The 26,975-nt window shown below is 39.6% G+C and overlaps 1 protein-coding gene and 1 non-coding gene across 3 annotated transcripts in view; one reads left to right on the forward strand and one right to left on the reverse strand.

Moving 5' to 3' along the window:
- Window positions 1–2,216: 2,216 nt before the first annotated feature.
- Window positions 2,217–26,975, forward strand: part of CFAP91 (cilia and flagella associated protein 91) — a 74,796-nt gene continuing 50,037 nt past the window's right edge. The window contains exons 1-6 of one of the 2 annotated variants that reach the window (XM_066241588.1): window positions 2,217–2,394; window positions 6,455–6,531; window positions 7,039–7,196; window positions 8,588–8,668; window positions 9,772–9,828; window positions 25,798–25,979. In XM_066241588.1, coding sequence (XP_066097685.1) covers window positions 2,268–2,394; window positions 6,455–6,531; window positions 7,039–7,196; window positions 8,588–8,668; window positions 9,772–9,828; window positions 25,798–25,979 — 682 coding nt within the window. In that variant the 5' untranslated portion in view covers window positions 2,217–2,267. The remainder of the gene's footprint in view (window positions 2,395–6,454; window positions 6,532–7,038; window positions 7,197–8,587; window positions 8,669–9,771; window positions 9,829–25,797; window positions 25,980–26,975) is intronic. The other variant, XM_066241589.1, reaches the window with a different exon arrangement.
- On the reverse strand, window positions 16,502–16,577 carry TRNAP-GGG (transfer RNA proline (anticodon GGG)). The gene has a single exon. It is a non-coding gene; the product is annotated as a tRNA-Pro (tRNA).

Genomic DNA, 26,975 nt, shown 5'->3' on the forward strand with positions numbered 1-26,975 from the left:
AATAACACAATCAAGAAGACATTTTAAATTAACATGTCTTATGCAAAAACCTCAAGTCTGATTTTAACCAGCCAATACTCTACTATTTTAAGCCTCTGGCTTCTTTGCTATTGCTATAATTGCTAATTCAGGAGGCAGCAAGAATTGAAATGATGAATGTAATGAACTTTTTCTTAGTACAGTGAATAAGTTCTGGTCACTGTATGGTACTGAATGGGGACATTAGCTATGCACTGCACCAAGCAGTTATTCTGTGGAAGGCATGACAGCCCTGGAAATGTAACAAGCAATAACCAAGGAAATACTTTATAAAATCCCTCCATGATAAAAAGTATTCTCAGCTATTTTGACGCCTAACAGATCTCAGGTATTTGAGGTTGGTGGGGAACGAGTGACACCCTATGCTGAGAGAGAAGAATTACAAGGCTTGAATTCTCACTTGCCTGGTTAGCAGGTTCAGAGGTGATTTTGCACAGTATTAATGTTTCGATATATACAAAAAAAATGTTTTCCAATATCCACAGTTAAGTATGTTCTGTACAGCATTCTCTATAGCTTTTCAAGAACTCTGACAGGTCTGAAGTTTTACTTCATTTGCCTGCCACAGTTCCATAAATACTGGTAGAAGCCAACAAACTGCTGTGGCAGAGATAAAAGATACTTTATTACTTACAGCAGTAAACTATAAGCATTTTTGTACCAGTTCCCTGAGCCTCAGTTCTCACAGCGTGATGTGAAGGCTGGATGACATCTGTTTACACCTGGGTGCATCACAAGAAAGGAGCAGTGAGCTTAGGAAATCCAAATCTTTAAAGACGGGCAGTAAGACGGCCTGCCCTTTGCTCAAAGGGAGACACTATCTGACTCCCAAGGCTGTACGCAAACCTGCCCTTTGCTCCAGAGGCAGACACTGTCTCTGTTGTTCAAGGTTGTCTTCTACACAAAGGAACAAAGGGAGACGGTGCTCCCACCATCATCTTTCCTTTCTGTTTCTCTGCTTATTTAAGATAAGAGACAAACAGAAACATGGAAAACCCATGGAGAACCATCTTCTGATATGGCAAAGTATAAATTTCATTTTGATGAAATTTTTGTTATAAATTAACACCCTTCTCTAATATCAAAGTTTATACTATACTAGTAAATTAAAAGACACAGAACCTAATTTCATAAAGATTACATATTAGTCGTTTCTTGCTGTGTAACAATATTACCACACTAATAGTAATATGCCTTTACACATCTTAATACACCTTAACATATCTCACAGTTTCTATGGCTTCAATAGCTGCTCTGATTAGGGTCTCACAGACTGCAACCAAGATTTTGGCTGAGATTGTGTTATCTGAGGTTCCACTGGGGAAAGGTATCTATCTTGCTCAGGTTGTTGGTAGAATTCAGTTTCTTGCCATTGTGGACTGAGGGATTTGGTTTCTTGCTGGTTGTGGGTCTGTCAGGCATCTTTAGTGCTGACAGCCTACTTGTAGTTCCTTTCCAAGTGGGGTTCCCCATCATGGCCACTTGCTTCCTCAAAGCCAGCAAGGGAGAGAGTGAGCAACTCCAACGAAATGTCCACTACAGTCTATGTAAACTAATTATATAGTCACATATATCCCACCACGGTTGCCATATTCTATTAGTTTGTGTCTAACGATGTATTTATGGAAAGGGCTGGCTGCTGACTACTCAGATAATTTATCAGATAGAGTGAAGACGGGTCTTTTGAAGGAGGCGACATTTTGGTTGAGACCTCAAATAATGAGGAGTCAGCAGTGAGAAAATGGGGGGCAAGGTGAGGAGCATTCTGGGAAGAAAGAACAGAAAATGGGATAAATTGCTCAACCCATAGACAGAAAAATATTATATCAATTATAACATTGTATTTTGTTTGTGTCTTTTTTCGCCATCATCCAGTTAGTACAAATTATCTCAAAATCTTCAATGCCTATTGCATGGTGGCAGTAAATTTGTTTAATAAATGGGTGAATTGATTAATTTAGCAATCACGTATTATGCTTTAGCGTAGCAGTTATTTCGAAGATATCGTGCCTCTCTTCTCCTCCGCCCTCTCCGCTCCACCGGCACCCCGGTCCCCCTCCTCACCCCACTTTTCTCCCCACTCTTTCCTTGTAAGCCCCGCCCCTACTGCTGCTCCTCACCCCGCCCCCACTTTCGCGTTGGAGCTGTGGTTACCATAGCTACAGTGCACTCGGCCGCCAAGCTAAAGGTAGTTGATTCCCTGCTGGCGGGAGGCAAGAGTTGGCACCATGAGCCGCGTAGTGGTGACCAGCGCGGAGCCCCAAGCTAAGCAGAAGGTGTCTCAAACCCGGTGCGTGGTGAATTCCGGGGCCTGGCGCAATGTCTCCTCCAGTCGAACGTATGATTTCCTGTATGGTAAGGGCAGCCCCAGACCTCTCTCCTGAGTTACCGACTCCTGGGCTAGGTGGGCCTTTGAGGCGATGGGATCTGACCGAGGGAGCGATGAACGGAAGGCGAGCCTCAGGACAGATCCCTTGCTCGGGGATGTCCTTTCTTGGGCGGGGGCAGCTCGGAGCCCTCCAGGTCGCGACGCTCTTAGGAGCTCCTCGGAAGTTGCCGACGCGCTCTGCGTCTCTGAGCACGGTGTGCAGCCGCTTTATTTTTCGCCACCCCCTTTTCCTGATAATTTGCACAGCCAAGAAAAGTATACAGTAGTATGATTTGCACACTTGGAGAGTCACTCAACATTCCCGCGTTCAAACTGCATAAAGCGCCCAACAAGAATGACCTTCCTGATCCCATTTTCTGGGCACCTCCAAATTTGGCATTCTCGGTAAAGTGCTAGTTTATCTCACCTTTGTTTTTAGTTTTCTCTTTTCCTTTAAACTTATTTTTATCCATTGCTTATGAACTAGGTCCACTGAGTCTTTTGGGGCCAATAAAACCCTATTTATTTTAATGCCTTGATTGTCCATTTATGTTCTATCTGTTATGCTGGACCTTAAGTCCCTTGTGTTCTTTAAGGTCTTGTTCTATACATTTCTTTGGCCTTTCAATACCTATTCCAGTGCTGGTACATAATGCTAGGTGCTTCATAAATGTTTATTACATTACTGAGTATATTCTTTAAAAACGTACAATGGTTAAGCATGACACATTATCCCAATTTTGCCTCAGTAGTTCCAGGCTCTTCACCTGAACTTTGCATTGCTTTTAACCATGTCATGGTCCTCTGGGATGCAAAAGATCATCTTTGGATGGGACTCCTATAGAGTACCCATTTCCTGGTACAGAGGTTATGTAATGATTGCCTATATTCTGGCAGTGGTCTTTATTTGCTCTTGGTTTCATCTTATAAAATACATGTAGTAAACTTCTCTAAACACAGCACCATGTTTGTTTCTAAGGTAATTTGGGAATGAGGATAGCTATCTTCCTTCAGTAAAGACAGGCGAAGAATTTATTAATCTCCTTGTTTCTTTCATCCCTAAAAGTAACTTTTTTTCTTTTGCAAAGAGATACCCAAAATTTCTACATCCACTCAGAACTGGTCAAATGAGAGTTTGAATTATTCTAATAAAACAGGAAGTCCGGGCTAGCTATTCGTGGACAGGAAACAATGTAGCCAGAACAGGGAAGGTCAGAACTAAGGTGACCTGCCCTCCTGTCGGGGTTAGCAGGTTTAGCAAATAAAAATACAATACACATCATTGAATTTCAATTTGAGATAAATAATGAATACTATTTTGGTATACATTTTTGTCCCACACAGTATTTGGGGCATATTTATGAAAAAGTTATTTTACTTGCCTGAAATTCAAATGTAACTGGGCATTCTGTATTTTATCTGGCAACTCTAAACCTGCTTCTTTCTGTGTGTATGCTTCCTTCTTCCATCTGACAGAAAGCCACTATGTATGGATTGCTTTTACTGTGACAGAGATTGCAGTGGCACACTACGTGACTTCTTAGCCTAAAGCTCTCCAACAATTGTATAGAGTCCTTGTATACATGAGCTGAAAATTGAAGACAGAAATAAGATAGGTTGTTGGCCAGGGTGGGTGTCGAGGTCAGTGGTACACATAGGAACACCTTTCCAAACTCTTTTCACACTTCCTCTGCTCCCACCCCTCAAACCCAATAACCTTTCAATGTAGTTAATTGTCTATTCAAGGCTTTTGCTGCTTTCGGAAGCTTTGCTTGGCTGGCATCACTAAATGAAATTTTACACTTCTGATCACTGTAGTAATTAAGATAAATTCAGACACCTTACATTTGTATAGTATTTTACAGTTAACATCATTCTTTTATAAATCCCAACTGCCAATCACTCATATGCCATTAGGATTTTCACTCTGCTTTTTATTATTTTTATTTATTTATTTATAGATTTTATTTATTCATTTTAGAGAGAGGAGACAGACAGAGAGAGAGAGACAGACAGACAGACAGACAGAGAAGGGAGGGAGGAGCAGAAAGCATCAACTCCCATATGTGCCTTGACCAGGGAAACCAGGGGTTTCGAACCGGTGACCTCAGTGTTCTAGGTTGATGCTTTTACCCACTGCGCCACCATAGGTCAGGCTCACTCTGCTTTTTATAAATGCTGTGTATCATGTACCTCTCTTGAAGTGCCCTCTATGCTTTGTCACTTCCTTGAATCTGTACATTTTTCAATGGATTAGTAGCTACGCTACTGCCCTGATAATTAAAGTCTTTCAAACATATTACATATATTTCCTAGCTTCCAAAAATATTTGAAAATACTTTCTGGATTTATCGTGATCTCTTCTCTTTCTCCACCCCTCCTCCCTAGAATCTGCAATTTATTATACTTTCCCCTAAAAGTAGTCATTATATTTTGAGGTTTGAAATACTTCCTTGCACCATTACTTGGTTGTGAAAACTTCCTGGGCTTGTTAGAACTATTTCCACAATATGGGTAAATTGGCTGAGGGGCTTGCTCATGATTTCCATGGGAAAATTTCTCACATAATATTTATGGGCTTTTGATAATATTAAGCCTAGGAGCCAGAAGAATTGGGATTCAAACCCTAAGTGCCGATTAGTAAGTTGCTAATATCTTTTTTAAAGTTAAGTGATTTATTTTCATTTATTTAGAAAGCTAAATTGAATGGGGTGACATTGATCAATAAGAGTACATAGGTTTCAGGCAAACATCTCTATAGCATTTGAACTGTTGAATTTGTTGTGTACCCATCACCCAAAGTCATATCACTTTCCTTCACCGCATACTTCTCCCTCTTTACTTCCCTCCCCCACCCAAGTTGCTAATTTCTTGAAGCCTGTTTCCTCACCTATAAATGGAGGCCTAGCACCTACGTAGACTATTGGATATAAAGTACTTAATACCTGCCTAAATAGACTATTGCATATAAAGTACTTACGTAATACCTGTCTAGTGATACCTGTTGACTACTATTACTTGGGCATCTCAGAGGCCTTTCTACTGCTTTTCAAAAATATTATTTAAGAATTTTTATGAGTTTATTTGAGTCAAATTGGCAAGATATGCTTGGGATTAAGATCTTAAATGCTCCCTCTACTGCTTTTTGAGCACTGATTATGATCACAGTTATTGGATATGTTGCAGAATGTGCCGTCACAAATCATACAGTATTGTGTCACACTGTCTTCTCTAGATGGCAAGAATGTTTCTATTGATGCCATGTCTTCACACTCTTTATGACACTAAGAGGAGAATGGTTTATTATTTATTACTCAGACTCAGGATGTGCAGGCTAAACTAATTTCAAATGAACCATTCAATTGCAACCATCAACCTGGTGATATCTTTCAAATGACTTAAAACAAGAATATGAATAGAAATTTCCTTTTACTCCATACTATTCTCAATACGTCAACCTTTTGTTGAACTTTGGAGAAATAACTTAGTCCCATCATTAACATACTTGCAAACTTAAAGGGTGAATTCTGAAGAGAGCTGATTTTATTTGTCTCTTATTAGAAAATGACATTTTCTTACCATGTGGACCAAGTCAAAGATAACATGTTCTTGAGTCTGTATCTTCCCTGTGTACTGAGTATGGGAGGTAGTGCCCAAACTTACTGTTTCTTTCACTTGCAATGAGCATTGTGTATGTATACATGTTCTTTCCTCTGGGACTATTTTCTGGGCTTCCTAGACCCAGAGACTGGTTTGTTCATAGAATAGAAGAAAACATGTTTAGGTTCTGGTGCTTGACTATATGTTAGGCTTTTTTTCGCTTTCCATTTCTGTAAAATGACTTTGGAAGGCACAGAAAAGAAATGCATCTCACATACTCTCAATGGTAGTAGTAGAGTAACAGGGCTATGAGCTGTTGCAGAGTTAGGCAATATCTAAATTTTCTAATTTGTTTGCCAATTAAGAAATTATATTGCTTCGCCATTGTTCTCAGCGTAGGTGTAGATACGTTCTGTTCCTTATCCTACCTTATTGTTTATTTCACAGATCCGTTGTTTATTGTGTCAAGTGAGAAAGATCATGCAAGGGCAAACAGCCAAGCATTCCTGAGTCGAAGCAGACTGGTAGGTCCAATTCATTCACTCAGGCAGCCTAATGAACCGGAACCATCTAATGTGGCCGACTGCACTGATAAGATCGACTTATCAACAAATCTCCACTGGATTTTGTATTTTACAGAAATTACTTTGCCATGATTACTAGGTGCAAAGGCATATTTGTCGCCCAATATGAAGATTAATTAATAATAAATAAAAGACTCATTATAACCTAATTTATTTTGATGGGAAAAGTAATATATGCCTGTATTAAAAGAATTCAAGAAGTTCAAAAGCATATACAGTATGAAACATTCTAACCCTCTGCCCCCTTCACTTAATCATTCATTGTCATTAGTTTCTTGGGTATGCTTCCAGAGATATTCTATGCCTATACCAATAACCCTTCTTTCTATGCCCTATACACTCTTCTGTACCCTTTTCAAAAGGCTATACTATTAGGTAAACTGCTTTAGAAAATCTGATGGTATAATTTTGTCCCTTTTAATCTCTGCCTCCCTTTGCTACCATTAGAAAAAAGTTCCCAGGTTTAGAACCATGTTCAGTAACCTGATCCATTATCCAAGATGTTCTCTGTATTGGAGCAAAGCAGATCCCGTCCCACCATTTGTCAGTCAGGAATGGAAGGGACATGAGGAGAAACACAGAGAAACCCTCCAGCAACTTGCCATGTAAGTGTCCAGTGGCTTCAGCTGCTGCCCATGTTTTTAATGAGTGCATTTTTCTACTTAAAAATATTTATCTTATATGACTTTAAAATGTACAATTATGATGCTATACCTAGCCCAATTAACCCTAGATTTTCTCTTTTAACCCCCTTGACCAAAACAAGGCAGATTCAGGAATATTGATTGCAGGTTTATTGGTTAGCAGATGTTCTCAGAAGGTTGGAGTGAATATATATCATATATTAAAGGACAGCTTGCTACCAGAAGTGGAGGTGACTGAATTTGGTGTTCCTTTGACCCATCTTAGAAGTTCGAAGTGTACTTTTCTGGTAGTATCTATATAAGTGTTTTTGAAGACTTGTAGCCAAAGCACCTTAAGAGACAAGTCTCTTGAATTCCTTTTTCTTCTAATTACTTATAAGTTTATACCTAGTAAATATTTTTAAATGCTGCCTTTTATCCTATACAAAAGTTGTGTTTTAAAACTTTGTTATTAATTGAAAGTAGGCATTTAAAAATTATTGATTGATTGATTTTAGAGAGACAGAGAGAGGCAGGAAGAGAGAGAGGTAGGGAGAGAGAAACACACACACACACACACACACACACACACACACACAGAGGCATTCATGTTCTACTTAGCTGTGCATTTGCTGGTTGCTTCCCATAAGTGCCCTGATTGAGGATTAAATCCACAACCTTGACATTTTGGGTCAACGGTCTAACTGACGGAGCCAACTGGCCAGGGAAAAAGTAGGCATTTTTAAAATTATGAGTTTTCACAAATTGACTCTTTTCTTGTTATTCTTTTAAAAAATCAAGCCATTTATTTATTTTTTAAAAGAGCTTTAAATTTCATTTTCCAGTTACAGTTGACACTCAATATTATTTTGCATTAGTTTCAGGTTTACAATATAATGGTTAGAAAATTATATACTTCACAAATCATATACTTTACTGTTTCCCCCAATGTTTCCAGTACCCACTGGGTACCATATACGGTTATTACAATTTTATTGATGATATTCCCCATGCTGTACTTTACATCCCCATGACTATTTTGTAACTACCAATCTGTGCTTCTTAATTCCTTGGGCTTTTTCAGCCAGTCCCCCAACCCCCCTCCCCTCTGGCACGATCAGTCTGTCCTCTGTGTCTCTGAGGATTGATTCTTTTGTTAACTCTCACTTCCTATTGTTAGCTCTGTGTTTCCTGGCTCAGGGAAAGTAATTATATCGATTTTGAGATGTAGGTCAGTCAGATGTGTGCTATAGAAAACTGCTCTCAATCTGAAATACCCTTGTACCTCCTACTTTATAGACATAAAAATATTAAATAGAAATTATATTTGAAAATATGTTAGACTTGAATAATGTTTTCCTGCTTTATTTTAGAACTGGCACTTCCTTTCAGATGCCTGAAGTTTATGAAGATCCTGATGTTACTGGAAAGAATCGTTATAAATATTTTGAAAGGTAAAAAGTACTTAGTAGTGAATATAAGCCCTGATATTATTAGAGAACCTTTTTATGATAATGATAGCAGCTATCATTTTAAAGTGCATGCAATGTGCCAGGCATCACTTTAAGTGCTTTAAATATATATTTTTTTAATTTTCACAATAGAAATAAAATATATTATCCCAATTTACCAGTAAGGATACTGAAACCAAGAGAGGAGCAATAAATTGCTCAAGGTTACAAAAGTTAGCAAGTGGTAGAGCTGGTATTCCAGCTAAGTCAACCTGATTTCCAAGGAACTTAATTGCAAATAAGAATGCATATTTGAGAACAAAATGAAGTGAGATATAGTAGAGACACCATGACGGTCATAGTGCAGGGAAAATTGATAAAAGTGAACAAATAGATGACATTAGCTCTCTTTGAGTGAATATTGCCAAAACCAACATGGTCAGAGATCCGCTTTGTTTCATTAGTGATTAATCCTCATGAGATGATCATATACTCAGATCAAATTAAAATAAGATGAGGATGTCCCTGTAGCTCTTATCTGAGTAAGAAAAGTAGTTTTGGTATCATATCTACATAAGCTTCCTTGAGAAAGTAAGTTTTTAATCCACATTATTTATGAACAAGCTCCTTTCAGAAATTTTATGATGCTTGCTGACTTTTTCAGAAAAATGTTAAATTCTTAACATAGTATACTCAATTCCTAGACTTTTAGGGGGAGTAGTTTTTAAAACTAAATCATTGGGAATTTCAAATGTCTCATAGAACTTGAAAAGTTTCTGGGAGCTAATAACCAGCTGAAGCGCAACTATAGGGCACTGCTTCCCAAGGTCTACCTGGTGTATCACCCACAGAGAAAACACGTAATGATTGTTATAAAAGTACAGATTCTTTGGCTCTACCATATAGCTACGGAATCTCCTGGGCTGTACGTGTGAATCTGTACTTTAAACAAGAATCTCCCCACTCCCCAGGGATTTTGTGTGTGTCAAAGCTGGAGGATTACTGGTATACAGGATACTCAAGCTCACTGATTTTGAAGTTGGAAGAAAGCTCAACTTGCACACAATGCAAAGGCTCACATGTTTGTGTTTTCCTTTCTCCCCCAGGCCTTTTCTTCCATTCCATGAAAAGATGCCACTCAGTTTTGTTTTGGCACCAGTAAAGTAAGTAACCATTATTTTAAAACTTCTTTTTTAGTTTATTTTTTATTGGTTTTGTTTTTGGGGTTGTTGTTTTTTTTTGGTGGCAGAGACAGAGAGAATCAGAGAGAGGGACAGATAGGACAGACAGGAAGGGAGAGAGATGAGAAACATCAATTCTTCGTTGTGGTTCCTTAGTTGTTCATTGATTGATTTCTCATATGTGCCTTGACCGGGGGGCTACAGCAGACCGAGTGACCCCTTGCTTGAGCCAGCGACCTTGGGCTCAAGCTGGTGAGCCTTGCTCAAACCAGAAGCGCCCGTGCTCAAGCTGGAGACCTCGGGGTCTTGAACCTGGGTCCTCTGCGTCCCAGTCTGACGCTCTATCTACTGAACCATTTATTGTTTGCTTCCATATTTGTTTTCAGAAGATAGTTTTCTAAATTAATATTTTTTAAACTATGGATTACAAACCATTAGATGTCATAAAACGTGCTAGTAGTTCCTAAGCAGCATTTAAAAAATTATATAGAATAGAAAATAACCAAAAGCATCAGCCATATGGAGGGTAAGTTGGTTTTTACCTATAACTTTTGTTTAGGATATATACATATCTATAGGTAGATAGATAATAGTTATAATGTAAAATATATTTTTTATTATTAGTTATGGTAAAAATAAAGTTGAAAAATGCTTTAAGTGTTCTTTTTGTCTTTCCCGAAACACACACTTATTTAACTGCAGTTCTTCAACACTTTATTAAGGGTGCTAATCCATCATGAAATATTTTTTTTGAATACTAGAGTCCTGACCTACATAAAGCAATGTGTTATACAAAAATAAATAAAATATGGTTTTTGTCCCACAAGGAGTGAACCAGGGTGAGAGGGAAGCAGTGGACAGGGGCTGAATCTGGGATTAATGTGCTGTTCCCTGTTGTTGTTATTTTTGGGTTTTTTTGTTTTTGTTTTTGTTTTTTTTGTATTTTTCTGAAGCTGGAAATGGGGAGAGACAGTCAGACTCCCACATGCGCCCGACCGGGATCCACCAGGGGGCGACACTCTGCCCCTCTGGGGCGTCGCTCTGCCGCGACCAGAGCCACTCTAGCGCCTGGGGCAGAGGCCAAGGAGCCATCCCCAGCACCCGGGCCATCCTTGCTCCAATGGAGCCCTGGCTGCGAGAGAGGAAGAGAGAGACAGAGAGGAAGGAGGGGGGGTGGAGAAGCAAATGGGCGCCTCTCCCATGTGCCCTGGCCGGGAATTGAACCCGGGTCCCCCGCACGCCAGGCCGATGCTCTACCGCTGAGCCAACCGGCCAGGGCTTTGTTTGTTTTTTTAAGGCAAAGTAGCAAGTTAGATAAAATGTCCCATTAAAAATCTGATTTCTGCTATACTCTTTCCTGTGGCAATATAAGTTCACATTTCCATAAAAGAAAAAAATCCAAGGTACTAATAAATGATTAGGAAAATAAACCTTTTTTAAGGTCTTAAAATGTCTGAATAAAACTTTAGGTAGGGCTTGGCTCTCAAACAAGGATATGGTTAACCCTAGTGATACAGCATCTTATAAATAGTATATATGTTATAAAATGTCTATAGTCTGCAAGGTAAATGTCCTTCATGATCCCAATTCTCCTCTGTTGTTGTTGTTGTTTTGTATTTTTTCAAAGTTAAAAGTGGGGAGGCAGTCAGACAGACTCCCACATGTGCCCGACTGGGATCCACCGGACATGCCCACCAGGGGGCAATGCTCTGCCCCTCTGGGGCATTGCTCTGCTGCGGCTGGAGCCATTCTAGCGCCTGAGGCAGAGGCCATGGAGCCGTCCTCAGTGCCTGGGCCAACTTTGCTCCAATGGAGCCCTGGCTGTGGGAGGGGAAGAGAGAGATAGAGAGAAAGGAGAGGGGGAGGGGTGGAGAAGCAGACGGGCACTTCTCCTGTGTGCCCTGGCCGGGAATCGAACCCGGGACTCCTGCACGCCAGGCCAATGCTCTACCACTGAGCCAACCAGCCAGGGCTCCAGGGCCTTCTCCTCTGACTTAAAGACTGTATGGACACGTTAGGCTCTTACATAGATGGAGAATAGGTTCTCTGCTCGCCCTCTAAGCAGGACAATTTTGTGTGGTGTCAGTTATCTGGGGATAGCTGCAGGCTTGTTTTCCATGGAATCCTTTGTATGCTCAAAGGGGAAGTTATGAGACAAGTGTATCTGGGCCCCTGCTTCAGAGCCACACAACTCACTCAGTCTGTCTCAGATTTTTCCCTGACCTGGGCAGGGGAGAGACACTAGGAGTCGGGTGGTTGGTGTCTCTGGAGCCCCAGGGTAGTTCTGCTGGAAGCCCCGAGGGTGGTTCGAGGGATCTCTCATAAAGGTGAAGCATCAGTCAGGTTCATGGGAAAGTGGGGGGAATAGCCCCCACCCGAAAGCCACACAACCCAGTCACTGACACCCCAAATCTGCCCAGACCTTACACCCTGCCCAAGGCAGCTGACTTCTCAGAAGGGTATAACCTCTGCAGAGGGGGCAGAGGGTGAGAGGAAGTCCAGAGGGTGAGGCTATTGCTTTCCCCTGGCTGGTGCCACACAGAGGGGAATGCTCTACCCCAGAAAGATGGCATCTGACATTTCAAAGAATGACTCGGCACCAGGGTTCTGTTGACTGTCCCTTCAGCTCTCTCCCCAGAGCCACAAACCTCACATTCTCTTCATGCCACTCTAGTCTACTCTACCCTCCTTTTGCCAGAACTCAGAGTGAGTGGCTGTGAACAAAATTTTGTGTGTTGGCTCTTTTAGAGGATGCCTTTGTCTTTAGCAGACTCTTGTCCCCGCTGATGGACAGAAACCCCACTGCCTTTCTTCTTCTTTTTAATTTTTATTTATTGATTTAAGAGAGAGAGAGAGAAACATTGATTTGTTGTTCCACTTATTTATGCATTCATTGGTTGATTCTTGTATGTGCCCTGCCTGGAAATGGAACCCACAACCTTGGTGTATCGGGTTGACACTCTGACCAACTGAGCTCCCTGGCCAGGGCTGAAACCTTGCTGCTTTTCTCAGCCAGGTTTCATGTGGTGCCTCTTCCCAGCTTTGGTGCTCTAGGCTGGGGAGCCCAGCTTGGTTAGACCCCATGCTTCTCAGAAGAAACCCCCTGCAGCTGAAATATCTCTTGGGAACTGCAGTCTACCCATCAGAGCAGTACCAGCCCTTTTTTTTTTTTTACATTTCTGCCCTTCCTATCAGTTTTGATATGACTTCTGTAAATCCTTGTTTATAAGACTTCTCTTCAGCTGGTTATTCAGGATGATTGTTCTATAATTTAGTTGTAATTCCAGGTTGGTCTTGGGAGGATGTGACTATAGCTTCCACCTACTCCACCACCATCTAGGATTCTTTGGAGTTGTTACTTTGGATTCTATGTAAGCATCTTGGCAAAGAGGATAAAAAGCTAATATTTTAAAAAACATTCAGTGGTGGTATTCAGTTCCACATGTAAGGAGATTGGAAGTTGCCATTCTGTCCTAACAATAAATAAAAAGCCGAAGAGACTGAAAAACCATCAGTTTTTTCTTGAATCCACAGAGAGGGATGGACACGGGGCAAACTACTGCCTCAAGATTAGAGAGACAGGTTCAAAACCCTGGGCTTGCCCGGTCAAGTCACATATGGGAGTTGAAGCTTCCTGTTCCTCCCCCCTTCTCTCTCTCTCTCTCTCTCTTCTAAAATGAATAAATAAATAAAAATAATTTTTAAAAAAAGATTAGAGAGACAGGCCTGACCTGTGGTGGCACAGTGGGATAAAGCATCGGCCTGGAACACTGAGGTTGCCGGTTCGAGACCTTGGGCTTGCCTGGTCAAGGCACATATGGGAGTTGATGCTTCCTGCTCCTCCCCCTTCTCTCTCTCTCTCCCCTCTCTCTAAAAATCAATAAATAAAATATTTTTAAAAATTAAAAAAAATATTAGAGAGACAGGCAGGCAAACACAGGGAGTACTGCCTTCCCAGAAAAGATGTTAATGAGTGAAAACTGCCCTGGTAGGAAAGCCTGACTATAGTTGGTGAATTGCTGGAGGCTCGGTGTGGAAACTGCGAATTAAAAACTTTAGGAGGGCCTGACCTGTGGTGGCGCAGTGGATAAAGCATCGACCTGGAAATGCTGAGGTCGCCGGTTTGAAACCCTGGGCTTGCCTGGTTAAGGCACATATGGGAGCTGATGCTTCCAGCTCCTCCCCACCTTCTCTCTCTGTCTCTCTCTCCTCTCTCTCTCTCTCCCTTCTCTCTCCTCTCTAAAATGAATAAATAAAATTAAAAAAACAAAAACAAAAACAAAAGTAAACTTAAAAAAAAAAACTTTAGGAGGACCCAGTCATGGAGAGCTTTCACAATTTTGTGAGATTTTTCCTCCAGGAGCTCATCAAGATTCTTATAATGAACACTGCAGAAAAGTCCTCATACTTCTGGAAGGGATAGGGGGAAAAGTAGCCATTTTGAAGTATGCCAGAGCACTCTGTTCTTCTTAACTATGTCACTCTTGCGAGAAACTACTTCAACACAGCCTAACCTGCCGAGTTATTATCAGAGCCTAACTGACCGAGGTGAAGCGGAATGTCAAAGGCTAGCTCCCTGTAGCTGTCCTGCCTCAGTTATTTATCAAATAATTAAAAGGCGTACTAAATGGCAAAAAACACAATTCATAGCAGAAGCATAAGAACCAAACATGGCAGGGATGTTGGTGTTATCAGACAATGATTTGAAACAATTACGCTTAATATGCTAAGGGTTCTAATGGATAAAGTAGACAACATGCAAGATCAGATAGGCAGTGTAAACAGAGAGATAGAAGTCTTAAGAAAGAACTAAAAAATACTAGAAATCAAAAACACTGTAAGCGAAATACATTCCTCCGATGGGCTCATTAGTAGACTGGACATGGCTGAGGCAAGAATCTCTGAGCTATAGGGTATATTCACAGAAACCTCTAAAACTGAAAAGCAAAGAGAACAGAGACTCAAAAAAGAAACAGGATATCCAAGAACTGTGAACAATAACAAAGGTGTAACATATGTGTAATGAGAATACCAGGAGACACTGAGCCATAATGTTCAAACTAAAGGAAATCAAAGATAAAGAAAAAAAATCTGACAAGCCAGAGACAAAACTACCTGATCTACAGAGCAACAAAGATAAGAATTACATCTGACTTCTCAGAAAACAGGCAAGCAAGAAGAGAGGTGAAAAATTTTAAGTGTTGAGAAAAAAAAACTATTAACTTAGAATTCTGCATGCTGCAAAATTATCCTTCAAAAGTGAAGAAGAAATAAAAACTTTCTCAAACAAATAACAATTGAGAGAATGTGTAGCCATTAGACCTACCTTGCAAGAAATGTTCAAAGATGGTTTATAGAGAGAAGGAAAATAAAAAAGGTCAGAAACTTGGGTTCTACATAAAGAGAAGAAGACCATCAAAGACAAAATAAATGAAGGTAAAATAAACAGTTTATTTTTCTTAATTGATCTAACAGATGACAGTTTGCTCAGAATAATAACAGTATATTTGATTATGTGTGCTGATATATATATCCTGTGTCAGAGGATGAAAAAACAAGAACCAGTTGTATTTTGTCAAGAAGAAACCCACTTTAAATATAAAGATACAAATAGATTAAAAGTAAATGAGTGGAGCCTGACCAGGTGGTGGCACAGAGGATAGAGCATCGGACTCGGACATGGAGGGCCCATGTTCAAAACCCCAAGTCATTGGCTTGAGTGTGGGCTCACCAGCTTGAGCACAGGGTTGCTGGCTTGAGTGTAGGATCATACAGATGACCCCATGGTCGCTGGCTTGAGCCCAAAGGTCACTGGCTCAAAGCCCAAGCTCACTAGCTTGAGCCCAAGGAAACTGGCTTGAGCAAGGGGTCACTTGCTTTGCTGTAGCCCCCCAGTCAAGGCACATATGAGAACGCAATCAATGAACAACTAAGGAGCCACAATGAAGAATTGATGATTCTCATCTCTCTCTCTTCCTGTCTGTTTGTCCCTATCTGTCCCTCATCTCTTGACTCTCTCTCAAAAAAAAAAAAAAAAAAAAAAGTAAATGGGTGGAGAAAAAATATACCATGCTAACACTAATAGAAAGAAACCAGTAATAGCTATAATGATTTTCATATACAGTGGATATCAAAGCAAGAAAAATGATCAGGGATAAAGACAAATAGATGAATTAGGTTTTCATGGAAGACTCTTGCTGGTGTGGATAGCTGTGATTGGTGAGTCAACCATCTGTGGCTACCAGTTACACCAGATTATAACAGCATTTTTACTTCCTGTACAATAAAGAAGCTTTGTAAATAAAATCTTAACATTTTGATTTTGTTTTTTTCATGCTTTTTTTTTTTTTTTTCCTGAAGCTGGAAGTGGGGAGAGACAGTCAGACAGACTCCCGCATGCGCCCGACCGGGATCCACCCGGCACGCCCACCAGGGGCGACACTCTGCCCACCAAGGGGCGATGCTCTGCCCCTCCGGGGCGTCGCTCTGTTGTGACCAGAGCCACTCTAGCGCCTGGGGCAGAGGCCAAGGAACCATCCCCAGCGCCCGGCTCCAATCTTTGCTTCAATGGAGCCTTGGCTGCGGGAGGGGAAGAGAAAGACAGAGAGGAAAGCGCGGCGGAGGGGTGGAGAAGCAAATGGGCACTGCTCCTATGTGCCCTGGCCGGGAATTGAACCCGGGTCCCCCGCACCCCAGGCCAACGCTCTACCGCTGAGCTAACCGGCCAGGGCCTTTTTTCATGCTTTATAATGAAAAATTTTTTATATTAGGACATTTTATGTAACAACTGCCAAAAAAATCTAAACTCAACTGTCTAAAAATGTCCTGGATTGGTTCAAAAGGTCCCTGGTAGGCCGGGGCTTGAAGCAAGCCAGTCACCCCTCCTCCCACGGGGTTTGTACTGGCAGCTGATGTATCAGAAGAGAGCTATGAGAAGGCAGTGTCTCTGAGCCTGTGGCTAGGCTTTTAACAAACAACTATTGTGATTTAAACTCTCCTAATTGTCAGGTCTTTTCCCCAATGTAAGCTTTCCCTGACATTTCTGCAAAGATAAACTTTTTGCTACATTTCAAAGTGAAGGCCAGGAAGCCATTAAGCGAGAGAATAGCAAGCCAATTACTGTATTCCCTCATGTATAAAATGCACCCTTTTTCGAAAAATGTGGGGTCCAGAAACTGGATGCGTCTTATACAGTGATTGCAGTTTTTTTTTACTTGCATTTTCCCTTGTTTTTGTGCTCATTGTTGAGGACAGTGATTTGTCATCAGACACGGATGAGGATAAGCTAATGGATGGGAGTTTTGACAGTGATGAGTTGTATGAATTTTATGACAAATAAAACTTGAGTTCAATAACTTTATGTAATACATTTATTTTCAAATTTCGGGCCCCAAGATTAAGGTGCGTTTTATACATGGGAGCGTCTTATACATGGGGAAATATGGTAACTACAGTCTCACAGTGGGGGGTGAGAATGTTCTGTTTTGAGCTGGGCTGAGAAGTTGGGTGAGAGGAATTTGAGTTTTAAAGGGGGCTCTGGATTTAAAGGTGCCCTGAGCCCAAACCTTACAATGATCATAAGTATAAATGTCCTCAACAAATATTAGTGAATCCAGCAATGTATAAAAAAAAGTTTGTTTGTTTATTTGTTTGTTTTGAGAGGAATATTGAGCTGCTCCGGTATGCGTCCTGACCAGGGAATCAAAACAGCAACCTCTACGCTCTGGGATGACGCTCTAGCCAACCAAGTTATCGGGCCAGGGCTTAATTTTTATTGATTTTTAGAGAGACAGAGAGAGGAAGGGGAAGAGAAGCATTCAACTGTTGTTCCACTCAGTCGTACATTCTTCGGTTGCTTCCCACGTGTGCCCTGACCAAGATCGAACCTGCAACCTTGACATTTTGAGATGATGCTCTTAACTGACTGAGCTAACTGGCCAGGGCCAAAAAGAAGTTATACATCACAACCAAGTAGCAGTTATCATGGATGTGCAGAGCTGGGTCAGCATTTATAAATCAATTAATGTAATGTATCACATCAACAGGCTAACAAAGAAAAATCACATGATCATATTAATAAGAGGCAGAAAAAGTATTTGACAACATCCAATCCTCATTCATGATAAAAGTTAGTAAACTAGTAATAGAAGGGAACTTCCTCAACTTGATGAAGAACATGTACAAAAATCTACATCATACTTAATGGTGGGAAACTGAAAGCTTTCCCACTAAAATCAGAGATAAGGCAAGTATGTCACCTCTTGCTGGTCCTTTTCAACATTGTACTGGAAGTCCTAGCTAATACAGTGAGGCAAGAAGAAGAAATAAATGTTATACAGATTGGGAAAGAAAAAATAAAACTGTTTTTGTAAACAGATGAATGTTCATCTACGTAGAAAATATGAAGAACTGACTAGAAAAAAATACCTCCTGGAACTAATAGGTGATTATAGCAAGGTTATAAGATACAAGGTTAATACACAAAGGTCAATTGCTTTCCTATATATCAGCAACAAACAAGTAGAAATTTAAGTTAAAAACAAAATACCAATCCTGGACGAGCCCCCCCCCCAAAAAAACCCCACAATACCATTTATATTATCATCAAAAAATGGGAAACTTAGGAATAAATCTAATAAAATCTATACAAGACATATGTGAGGAAAACTACAGAAATTTGATGAAAGACATCGAAGGACTAAATAATAAACAAATAGAAAGATAGTGTATGTTTATGGATAGGAAGACTCAATATTGTCAAGATCTCAGTTCTTCCCAACTTGATCTGTAGATTTAATCTCAATATTACCGCTGGTTATTTTGTGAATATCAAAAAAAAAAATCTAGAGCTTATATGAAGAGAAAGAAGACCCAGATTAGTCAGTACAATATTAATGAAGAAGAACAAAGTTGAAGGACTGATGCTACCTGACTTCAAGACCCACTACAAAGTTGTAGTAATCAAGACAGTGTGGAATTGGGGAAAGAAAAGACAAATACAATAGATCAATGAAATGGAATACAGAGCCTAGTAATAGACCTTTATAAATATAATAAACTAATCTTTGACATAAAGAACAATGAAGCAAGGTTAGCATTTTTAATAAGTGGTGCTGGAACAACATCCAGATACGAGAGAGAGAGAGAGAGAGGGAGAGAGAGAGAGAGAAGGATGGAAGGAAAGAAAAGAAAGGAGAAAAGGAAGAAAGAATCTAGACACAGACCTTGCACCCAACACAAAAATTAACTCAAATTGGATCACAGGCCCTGGTTGATTGGCTCGGAGGATAGAGTGTTGGTCCAGCATATGTACATCCTGGGTTCCATTTTCAGTCAGGGTACACAGAAGAAGTGACCGTCTGCTTCTCTCCCCCTTCTCTCCCTCTACCCTTCCTGCAGTCAGTGGCATAATTGGTTTGAGCATTGGCCCAGGCACTGAGGATAGCCCAGTTGGTCCAAGCATCAGCCTCAGGCACTGAGGATAGTTTGGTTGACTCTAGCATTGGCTCCAGATGGGGGTTGCTGGGTGGATCCTGGTTGGGGTGCATGCAGGAGAGTCTGACTCACTGTCTTTCTTCCTCTCACTTAAAAAAAAGTGGATCACAGAGTTCAATGTAGAAAGCAAAACTATAAAACTCTTAGAAGGTAACATAAGAAAAATAATAGATAACCTTGGGTATGACAGTGAATTTTTAGATATAACATTAAAAGTATGATCCATTAAATAAATGATGGATAATTCAGACTTTATTATAATTTAAAACTTCTGTTCTACAATAGATAATGTCTTTAGAATCAGACAAGTTACAGAATAGGAGAAAATATTTATAAAAGGCATATTTTATAAAAGACTTTTATCCAAAATATAAAAGAAAAGCCACAAAAAATGAAAAAATACTCTTAAAACTCAACAAGAAAACAACCTGATTTTTAAAAGGGCCAAAGACCTTAACAGACACCTCACCAAAGAGAACTAACAGATAACAAGTGAGTATCTGAAAAAGTGCTCTACATCAGTGGTCCCCAACCTTTTTTGGGCCACGGACCGGTTTAATGTCAGAAAATATTTTTGCGGACTGGCCTTTAGGGTGGGACGGATAAATGTATCACGTGACTGAGACAAGCGTCAAGAGTGAGTCTTAGACGGATGTAACAGAGGGAATCTGGTCATTTTTTAAAAAATAAAACATCATTCAGACTTAAATATAAATAAAACAGAAATAATGTAAGTTATTCATTCTTTCTCTGTGGACCGGTACCAAATGGCCCACAGACCGGTACCAGTCTGCGGCCCGGGGTTTGGGGACCACTGCTCTATATAATATGTCATCAGGGAAATGCAAATTCAAATAATGACATATCACTATATTCCCATTAGAATGGACAAAATATAGAACACTAGCTACACCAAATGTGGAGCAACAGGAACACTCATTCATTCCTGCTAGAAATACAAAATGCTAGTCACTTTGGAGACAGTTCGGCAGTTTCTTACAAAACTGAACATATTTTTACCTTATGATCATGCGATCATGCTTTTGGGTATTTATTTGGGTAAAATTTATTTCTACAAAAACCTGCATCCAGCAGTTTACAGCAGCCTTATTCAGAATTTCCAAAACTTGTAAGCAACCAAGACATTCTTTAGCAGCTAAGTAGATAAATTGAGGTACATCTAAACATTAAAATATTATTCAGCACTAAAAAGAAATGAGCAGTCAAGCCATGAAAAGACATAGAGGAAATTTAAATATTACTAAGAGAAAGAAAACCACCTAAAAGGCCATATACTGCATAATGCCAACTATGGGACATTCTGGGAAAAGCAAAATTATGGAGATTAATAAAAACAATCATTGGTGGCCAGAGGCTAGAGGGTGGGGAAGGATTAAAAGGTGGAGCACAGAGGATTATTAGGATAGGGAAAATACTTTGTATGATACTATAATGTGCCGGGGTCCAGCCCGGGGGGGGGGGATCCACGGGTCCCACAGGAAGAGATGGCGTCGGCGAAGATCGAGTGAGAGAGCCGAATTCTTTATTCTCTGGTTAGCATTTACTGCCAGGCATCTCTGCCAAATGCTAGTACAGCTCCTTTTTTATACACACACACTAAGTTACAATCACATGGTATTTTGAATACATCATTGTTTTAGTTTCACTGTGGTTACATATTTCCAGATAACAGTTAATTCATATCTATAAACTACAAGTCAGGTGGTAAGTTATACAAAGTACAGTTATACAATAACTTGAATAGTAATAACAATTTTGGTACAAAATTCTAAAAGATTAGTACTAATTAATAACTCTATATTACTGTTGTTGTGAGTCGAGGGCGCAGAAAGAGTTAGCAGACAAAATCATCAAGGGCTAGCAAAAGGACCACCGCTTGCTCAGGCAAAGGGCCTTGAGTTCATGCAGTGTCCTAATTCTTTTCCCATGAGACTACAAAAGGCTTGCTATTTAAGAAACTGACATAGTATCAAGATTAACTTTCACCCAAAGATACATAGAGCACATCTGCAAGATAGCTAGCAGCAACACAATATCAGAAGGCATTAGTTGCTACTGCTGCTATGAATCCCACCACATTCCTCTCCTTATTCTTGGCAAATACAAAAATCTCATGAGAACGTTCCACTGAGAAAAGCCCAGCAACTGCCTTCAGTGACAAAACAAGTCTTTTAACAAAACTTTCTTTACTTGCCAGCTGCACTCCTATCCAAGGCCACGCAACAGGCCACTCCACTACACTTTACCTAAGATTCTAATGTCTAGTTAAACTTTATTCATTTACTATATTCATACACTAGTTAAGTTCTAACTTTATTCTTTCTAACATGATTAATAAGAAGAAATTCTCCTACAAACAACTCTTTATAAGGGATATCATGGCCAGCCTCTTATGTTTGTGAGCCCAGTTCAAGGGGCTTACAGGCTTTTCTGTGGAACTTACACCTTCTGTCTCATTTCCAAAGAAATTACTACAAATCTACAGGGAAAGCACGGTACTATTATCCCTGTGCTACAAATAATAGCACACACCCAGAAAAGGGGGGATATAAGGCCAGATTAATTCAAAAAGTCAAAGGGGGGAGTATCGTTGTGCCTTTCCTTTGTGGTGACTTTGTCACCCCACAGCCATTGGTCTTCTCTGCTGTGACTTTGTCAATCAGCAGTTTTTGATCTTCTTCTGTTGTGACCTTGTCAGCCAGCAGTTGTGGGTCTTCTCCTGCTGTGACCTTGTCAGCCAGCAGTTGTGGGTCTTCTCCTGCTGTGGCCTTGCCAGCCAGCAGTCGTAGATCGGCTCCCGACAATAATGGTGGACACGTTATTATACATTTATAGATATGCGTATAAGAATTTGTCCAAACCCATAGAATGTACAACACCAAGAATGAACCCTAATGTAAACTGTGGACTTGGAGTGATGATGATGTATCAGTGTGGGTACATCACTTATAACCAATGTATCACTCTAGTGAGTGATGTTGAGTGGAGTCAGCTATGCATGTGTGGGGGCAGGGTATACAATATATGAGAAGTTTGTCTACCTTTTTATCAAGGTGCTGTGAACCTAAAAGAGCTCTAAAAAATTAGGTCTTTAAAAAACACAAGCAATCAGTCTGACCAGGTGGTGGGGCAGTGGATAGAGTGTTAGCCTGGGATGCAGAGGACCCAGATTCAAAACCCCGAGGTTGCCAGCTTGAGCACGGGCTCATCTAGCTTGAGCGCGGGCTCACCAGTTGGAGGGCAGGGTTGTGGGCTTGAGTGTGGGATCATAGCTATGACCCCATGGTCACTGACTTGAGCCCAAAGGTCGCTGGCTTGAAGTCTAAGGTTTCTGGCTTGCACCCAAGGTTGCTGGCTTGAGTCCAAGGTCACTGGTTTGAGCAAGGGGTCACTCACTCTGCTGTAGCCCCTCCCCCAGTCAACGCACATATGAGAAAGCAATCAATGAACAACTAAGGTGCTGCAATGAAGGATTGATGCTTCTCTTCTCCCTTCCTGTCTGTCTGTCCCTATATGTCTCTCTTATAAAAAAAAAATGCAAGCATTTGGTGGAGTGCATACTCACAGAACAGGGCAGGTAGCTTTGTGTGTAGTTTTGTTGGGCTGGAAGGGAAAATCTAGAAGACTGTGGGTGTGGCTGACAGTGCATGCTCCTGGTGCCTGGGCTGTAGTGAAGGAGGAAGGGCCTGGATTGAGGGACTGGAGCAGCAGTGGCTCCTGTAAGGGCAGCAGAGCCAGAGTGAGTGTGCCTGAGAATGGGATCCAGAGCAAGGCTAGGCTCAAGCCAAAGACGGAGCAGAGGTGGGGTCTCTCTGGTCTTGGGTCTCCATCGGGGTTGAGGACAGGTAGGAAAGAGATCATTCATTGCTCTTTCTCATTCATATTTTACTCTCCCTAAACCAACCAAAATGGGAAAAAAGAGATTATGTTGGGGAAAAGGTAACAAATTGGGAAAGAAACTCATTAAGTTACCATAGGAATTTTGTGAAATTACCATTCCTTTTTTGTATCTCTCCTCTGACCCACCTGGAACAGTCCCATATCATCAGAAACCATAGTCAGAAGGGTTCATTAGGCTTTATCATAATCTTAGCACATTTGATCAGATGGTTCAAATGTGTAGTTGTTTACTTTGGAAGACAAGAATTTATTCTTTTGATTCAAGGAATGGTTTTATAATATAATGATGTTCATATGATTTGAAATGATACAAAGTTGATTTGAAGTTATTTCCTCAAGAAGAAATAGTAGAATAATTTCTGCTGAAAACATAAACTATAAATACTATGTTGTCTACATATGTTAGGAATTCATAACAACTGCTAAAAAATTATTTCAATGCCCATTAGAATTCAGCATTACAAACAATTTAAAATACTGATTGATTACAGGTTGAACCTCCAAACAGGTGCTTCTTTCTAAGTGGCTTAAGGTGCATTTTTCTTAGAGTTAAGCTGAATATACGATGCTTATATATAAGCATCTCCCATTGCCTTTGACTGTTTTCAAAATGGAAAGCTCTCTCTTATTTTGCCATATTTAGTTGTTTATACAATTTAACCAATTCTTCTAATAATTAAAAAATGTTTCTTTTAAATTAAAGTAGCTGTATAAATTTTTCTTATTTTAAAAGTATCTAGGTTTTTAAAAAGTTTGAAAATTCAGAAAACTATAAACATAAAAAAATTCTCCCTGTAATCTTACTATTCTGAAATAACTGTTGTTATTATTTTATTGTATACCATTTAAACATTTTCTATGCACAAAACACAGTTTTCAAAAACATAAAACTGTACTTCTATATATTATAATACTGCTCTATAATGTCTCCTTTTCTCCTTAACATTGTATCTTAGACATTTTTATAGGTTCATAAATATAGATTATATTGTTACTTTTAATAGCAGCATCAATTCTATTAAGGGTATGCCATATTATTTTAAACAATTCTATTGATGTTGATCATTTACATTTGTAATTTTTTACTCATAATAGAACTTTATGAACATGTTTGCAGATATCTTTGCATACTTGTCCAGGTATCTCCTTGCATAAATTCATAGGATTACAATTGCTGGGGCAGAAGAATACTTTAAAAGTTTGATCTATATTGGTCACTTTCCTGATAGTTGAGTTGTGGCTATTTATATTTCTAACAACAGTTTATGAGAATACCTGTTTTTTACAACGTAATCAAAGCTAGGTATTTCAATTTCTTAAATCTTTATATATGTGCTATAATAAAATACCATTGTGCTATTTAACTTTTCTTTGATTACTAGTTATGTTTATTTTATTGTCATATGTTTTTTAGAGGGTTTTGTTTTGTGAATTTACCCATTTTTCTATGGGTATTTGTTATGTTGATTTATAAGAGCGTCTTATATATAAAGGCTGTCTTATTTTTTTATCGTATGTTGCAAGTGTACCGTTCACATTTTAAAATGTTTATGGTATTTTGAGGTATAGAAGTTTCAAGTTAAATTTAATTCTATTGGTCATTTTTAAAATAGTTTCTGGCTTTTGAGTCATGTTTAAAAAAATATTTCATTCAATGATGATATAATTACTTATGCTTTCCATTAGTACTTTTATTAGTTTCATTTTCTTTTTAAGTGAGAGGAGGAGAGACAGTGAGACAAACTCTCACTCATGTCCTGACCAGTATCCACCTAGCAACCCTCATCTGGGGTCAATGCTCAAATCAACCGAGCTATTTTTGGTGCCTAAGGCTGACACTTGGACCAACCAAGCTATCCTCAGTGCCTGGGGCCAACACTGAAACCAGTGGAGCCACAGGCTATGAGATGGCAAGGGGTAGGGGGAAGCAGATTGGAAGGTCACTTCTCAGTGTGCCCTGACTAGGACTTGAAACCAACGTCCATATGCCAGGCCAACGCTCTATCCACTGAGTCAGCTGGCCAGGGCCTAGTCTCATTTTTAAACTAAATATTTTAAATGATCTGGAATTAATTTTTGTTCAAAGGATGAAGTTCTGTTCTCTTTTTTATGCTCTTCTATTTGTATTTCTGAAGGGAAACAGCCAAATTGGGTGTGGAACTAAAAGCAGAGAAGAAAGAAACCAGTGAAGTAGCAATTCTGAATAGGTTTAGAAGTAACTAACACATCTTAGAATCTACCTTTTATAGCTCTTTATATGACAGCCCTGCTCAATGATACACAGATAAACAGGTACTTTTGTGAGTAGATCTAGGTTTTCCTATATCTTCAGTTTCTTGGCAGAGGTGGGAAAAACATGGCCGTTCCCTTAAGATTATTGGGCATAATCCTTTTAAACTGGAGTCATAACTGTGGGCCTGTTGATGTTAAAGGGGGAAGGACTTAATGAGGCTCAAGGATTTATTTCTACTTGATTATATAGTATTCTAAATTATTCCATCAGGTTTTAATTTTTTTAATAATTTTCCCTTTTAGGATAGAGCCATATACTTTTCCTCCTGCTTCGACTAAGCACCCACCCATTCCTTCAAAGTATACTGTGGGTACTCAGACTGATTATCGTGATTCTGAAGTTCAAACAGACCCATATTCTCCAGAATATGTAGTGTGTCAGGATTCAGTCCCTGAGCTCTTGACTCTGGCTACTCTGACTTGGGGTGAGTTGGTGGTTCTCCTGTATATGTGAAGATGACAGTTCTGATAACCATGCCGGCTGCTGAGGTCCTGGGAATTAAGAGCGCATAGAGGCAAATATGGTTTAAAGTGTCTTGCTCAGTAGAGCTACTTCATAGACTCATACTTTTTCTTATACTTTTGTTTCAGAGAGAGCTACACCCTTTTCACCATCAGGAGGTTTATTGTAATTTATCCTGGAAGCTGAAGTTATGTTTCAGCTTAATTATTCCCCAATAAATGCTCTTTATTTTTAAAAATTATATTTATTGGGGTAACATTGATTAATAACATAATTTTCAGGTGTACAAGATTATAATTCAACATTTGTGTCTAATTACAGAAGTATGGTTTCCTTCCGTTACCATATATTGGACCCCCTTTACCCATATTGCCTTCCATTCACCCCCTTTCTCCTCTAGTAACTTCTATTCACCAAAAATAAATAAATAAAAATGCACTAAAAGAGTGAAAAGACAAGGCACAGATTGGGAGAAGATATTTGCAATATATGACTAAAGGTTCATAACTAGAACACATAAAGAAATTCTAAAAATCAGTAAGAAAAAGACAACATAACTGGAAAAAGAGCAACAATGTGAGCAGGCACTTAATAAAATAGATTCTCAAATGGCCAACTAATGTATGAAAGTGTTCAACTTAATTAGTCATCAGGGAAATGCAAATTAAAATCTCAGTGTGATACTACTGCACACATACCAGAAAAGCTAGTATCATAAAGATTGACATTACCAAGTAGCGGTAAGGATTTGAAGCAAAGAGAATTTCATACACTGCATGTATAAATTACAATCAGTTTTTGAAAACAGTTTGGTAGTAAAGCTGAGCATACTCATACTTATCACCCAGGATTTTCATTTCCAGCTACATACTATAGAGAAGTGAGTACTTAGTTCTACCAACAGAAATGCCTGTGTGTATTCACCAGAAGACACGTGCAAAAATGTTCATAGTAGCAC

This window comes from Saccopteryx bilineata, chromosome 8 (genome assembly GCF_036850765.1).
Source record: "Saccopteryx bilineata isolate mSacBil1 chromosome 8, mSacBil1_pri_phased_curated, whole genome shotgun sequence".
Classification (NCBI taxonomy): Eukaryota; Metazoa; Chordata; class Mammalia; order Chiroptera; family Emballonuridae; genus Saccopteryx; species Saccopteryx bilineata.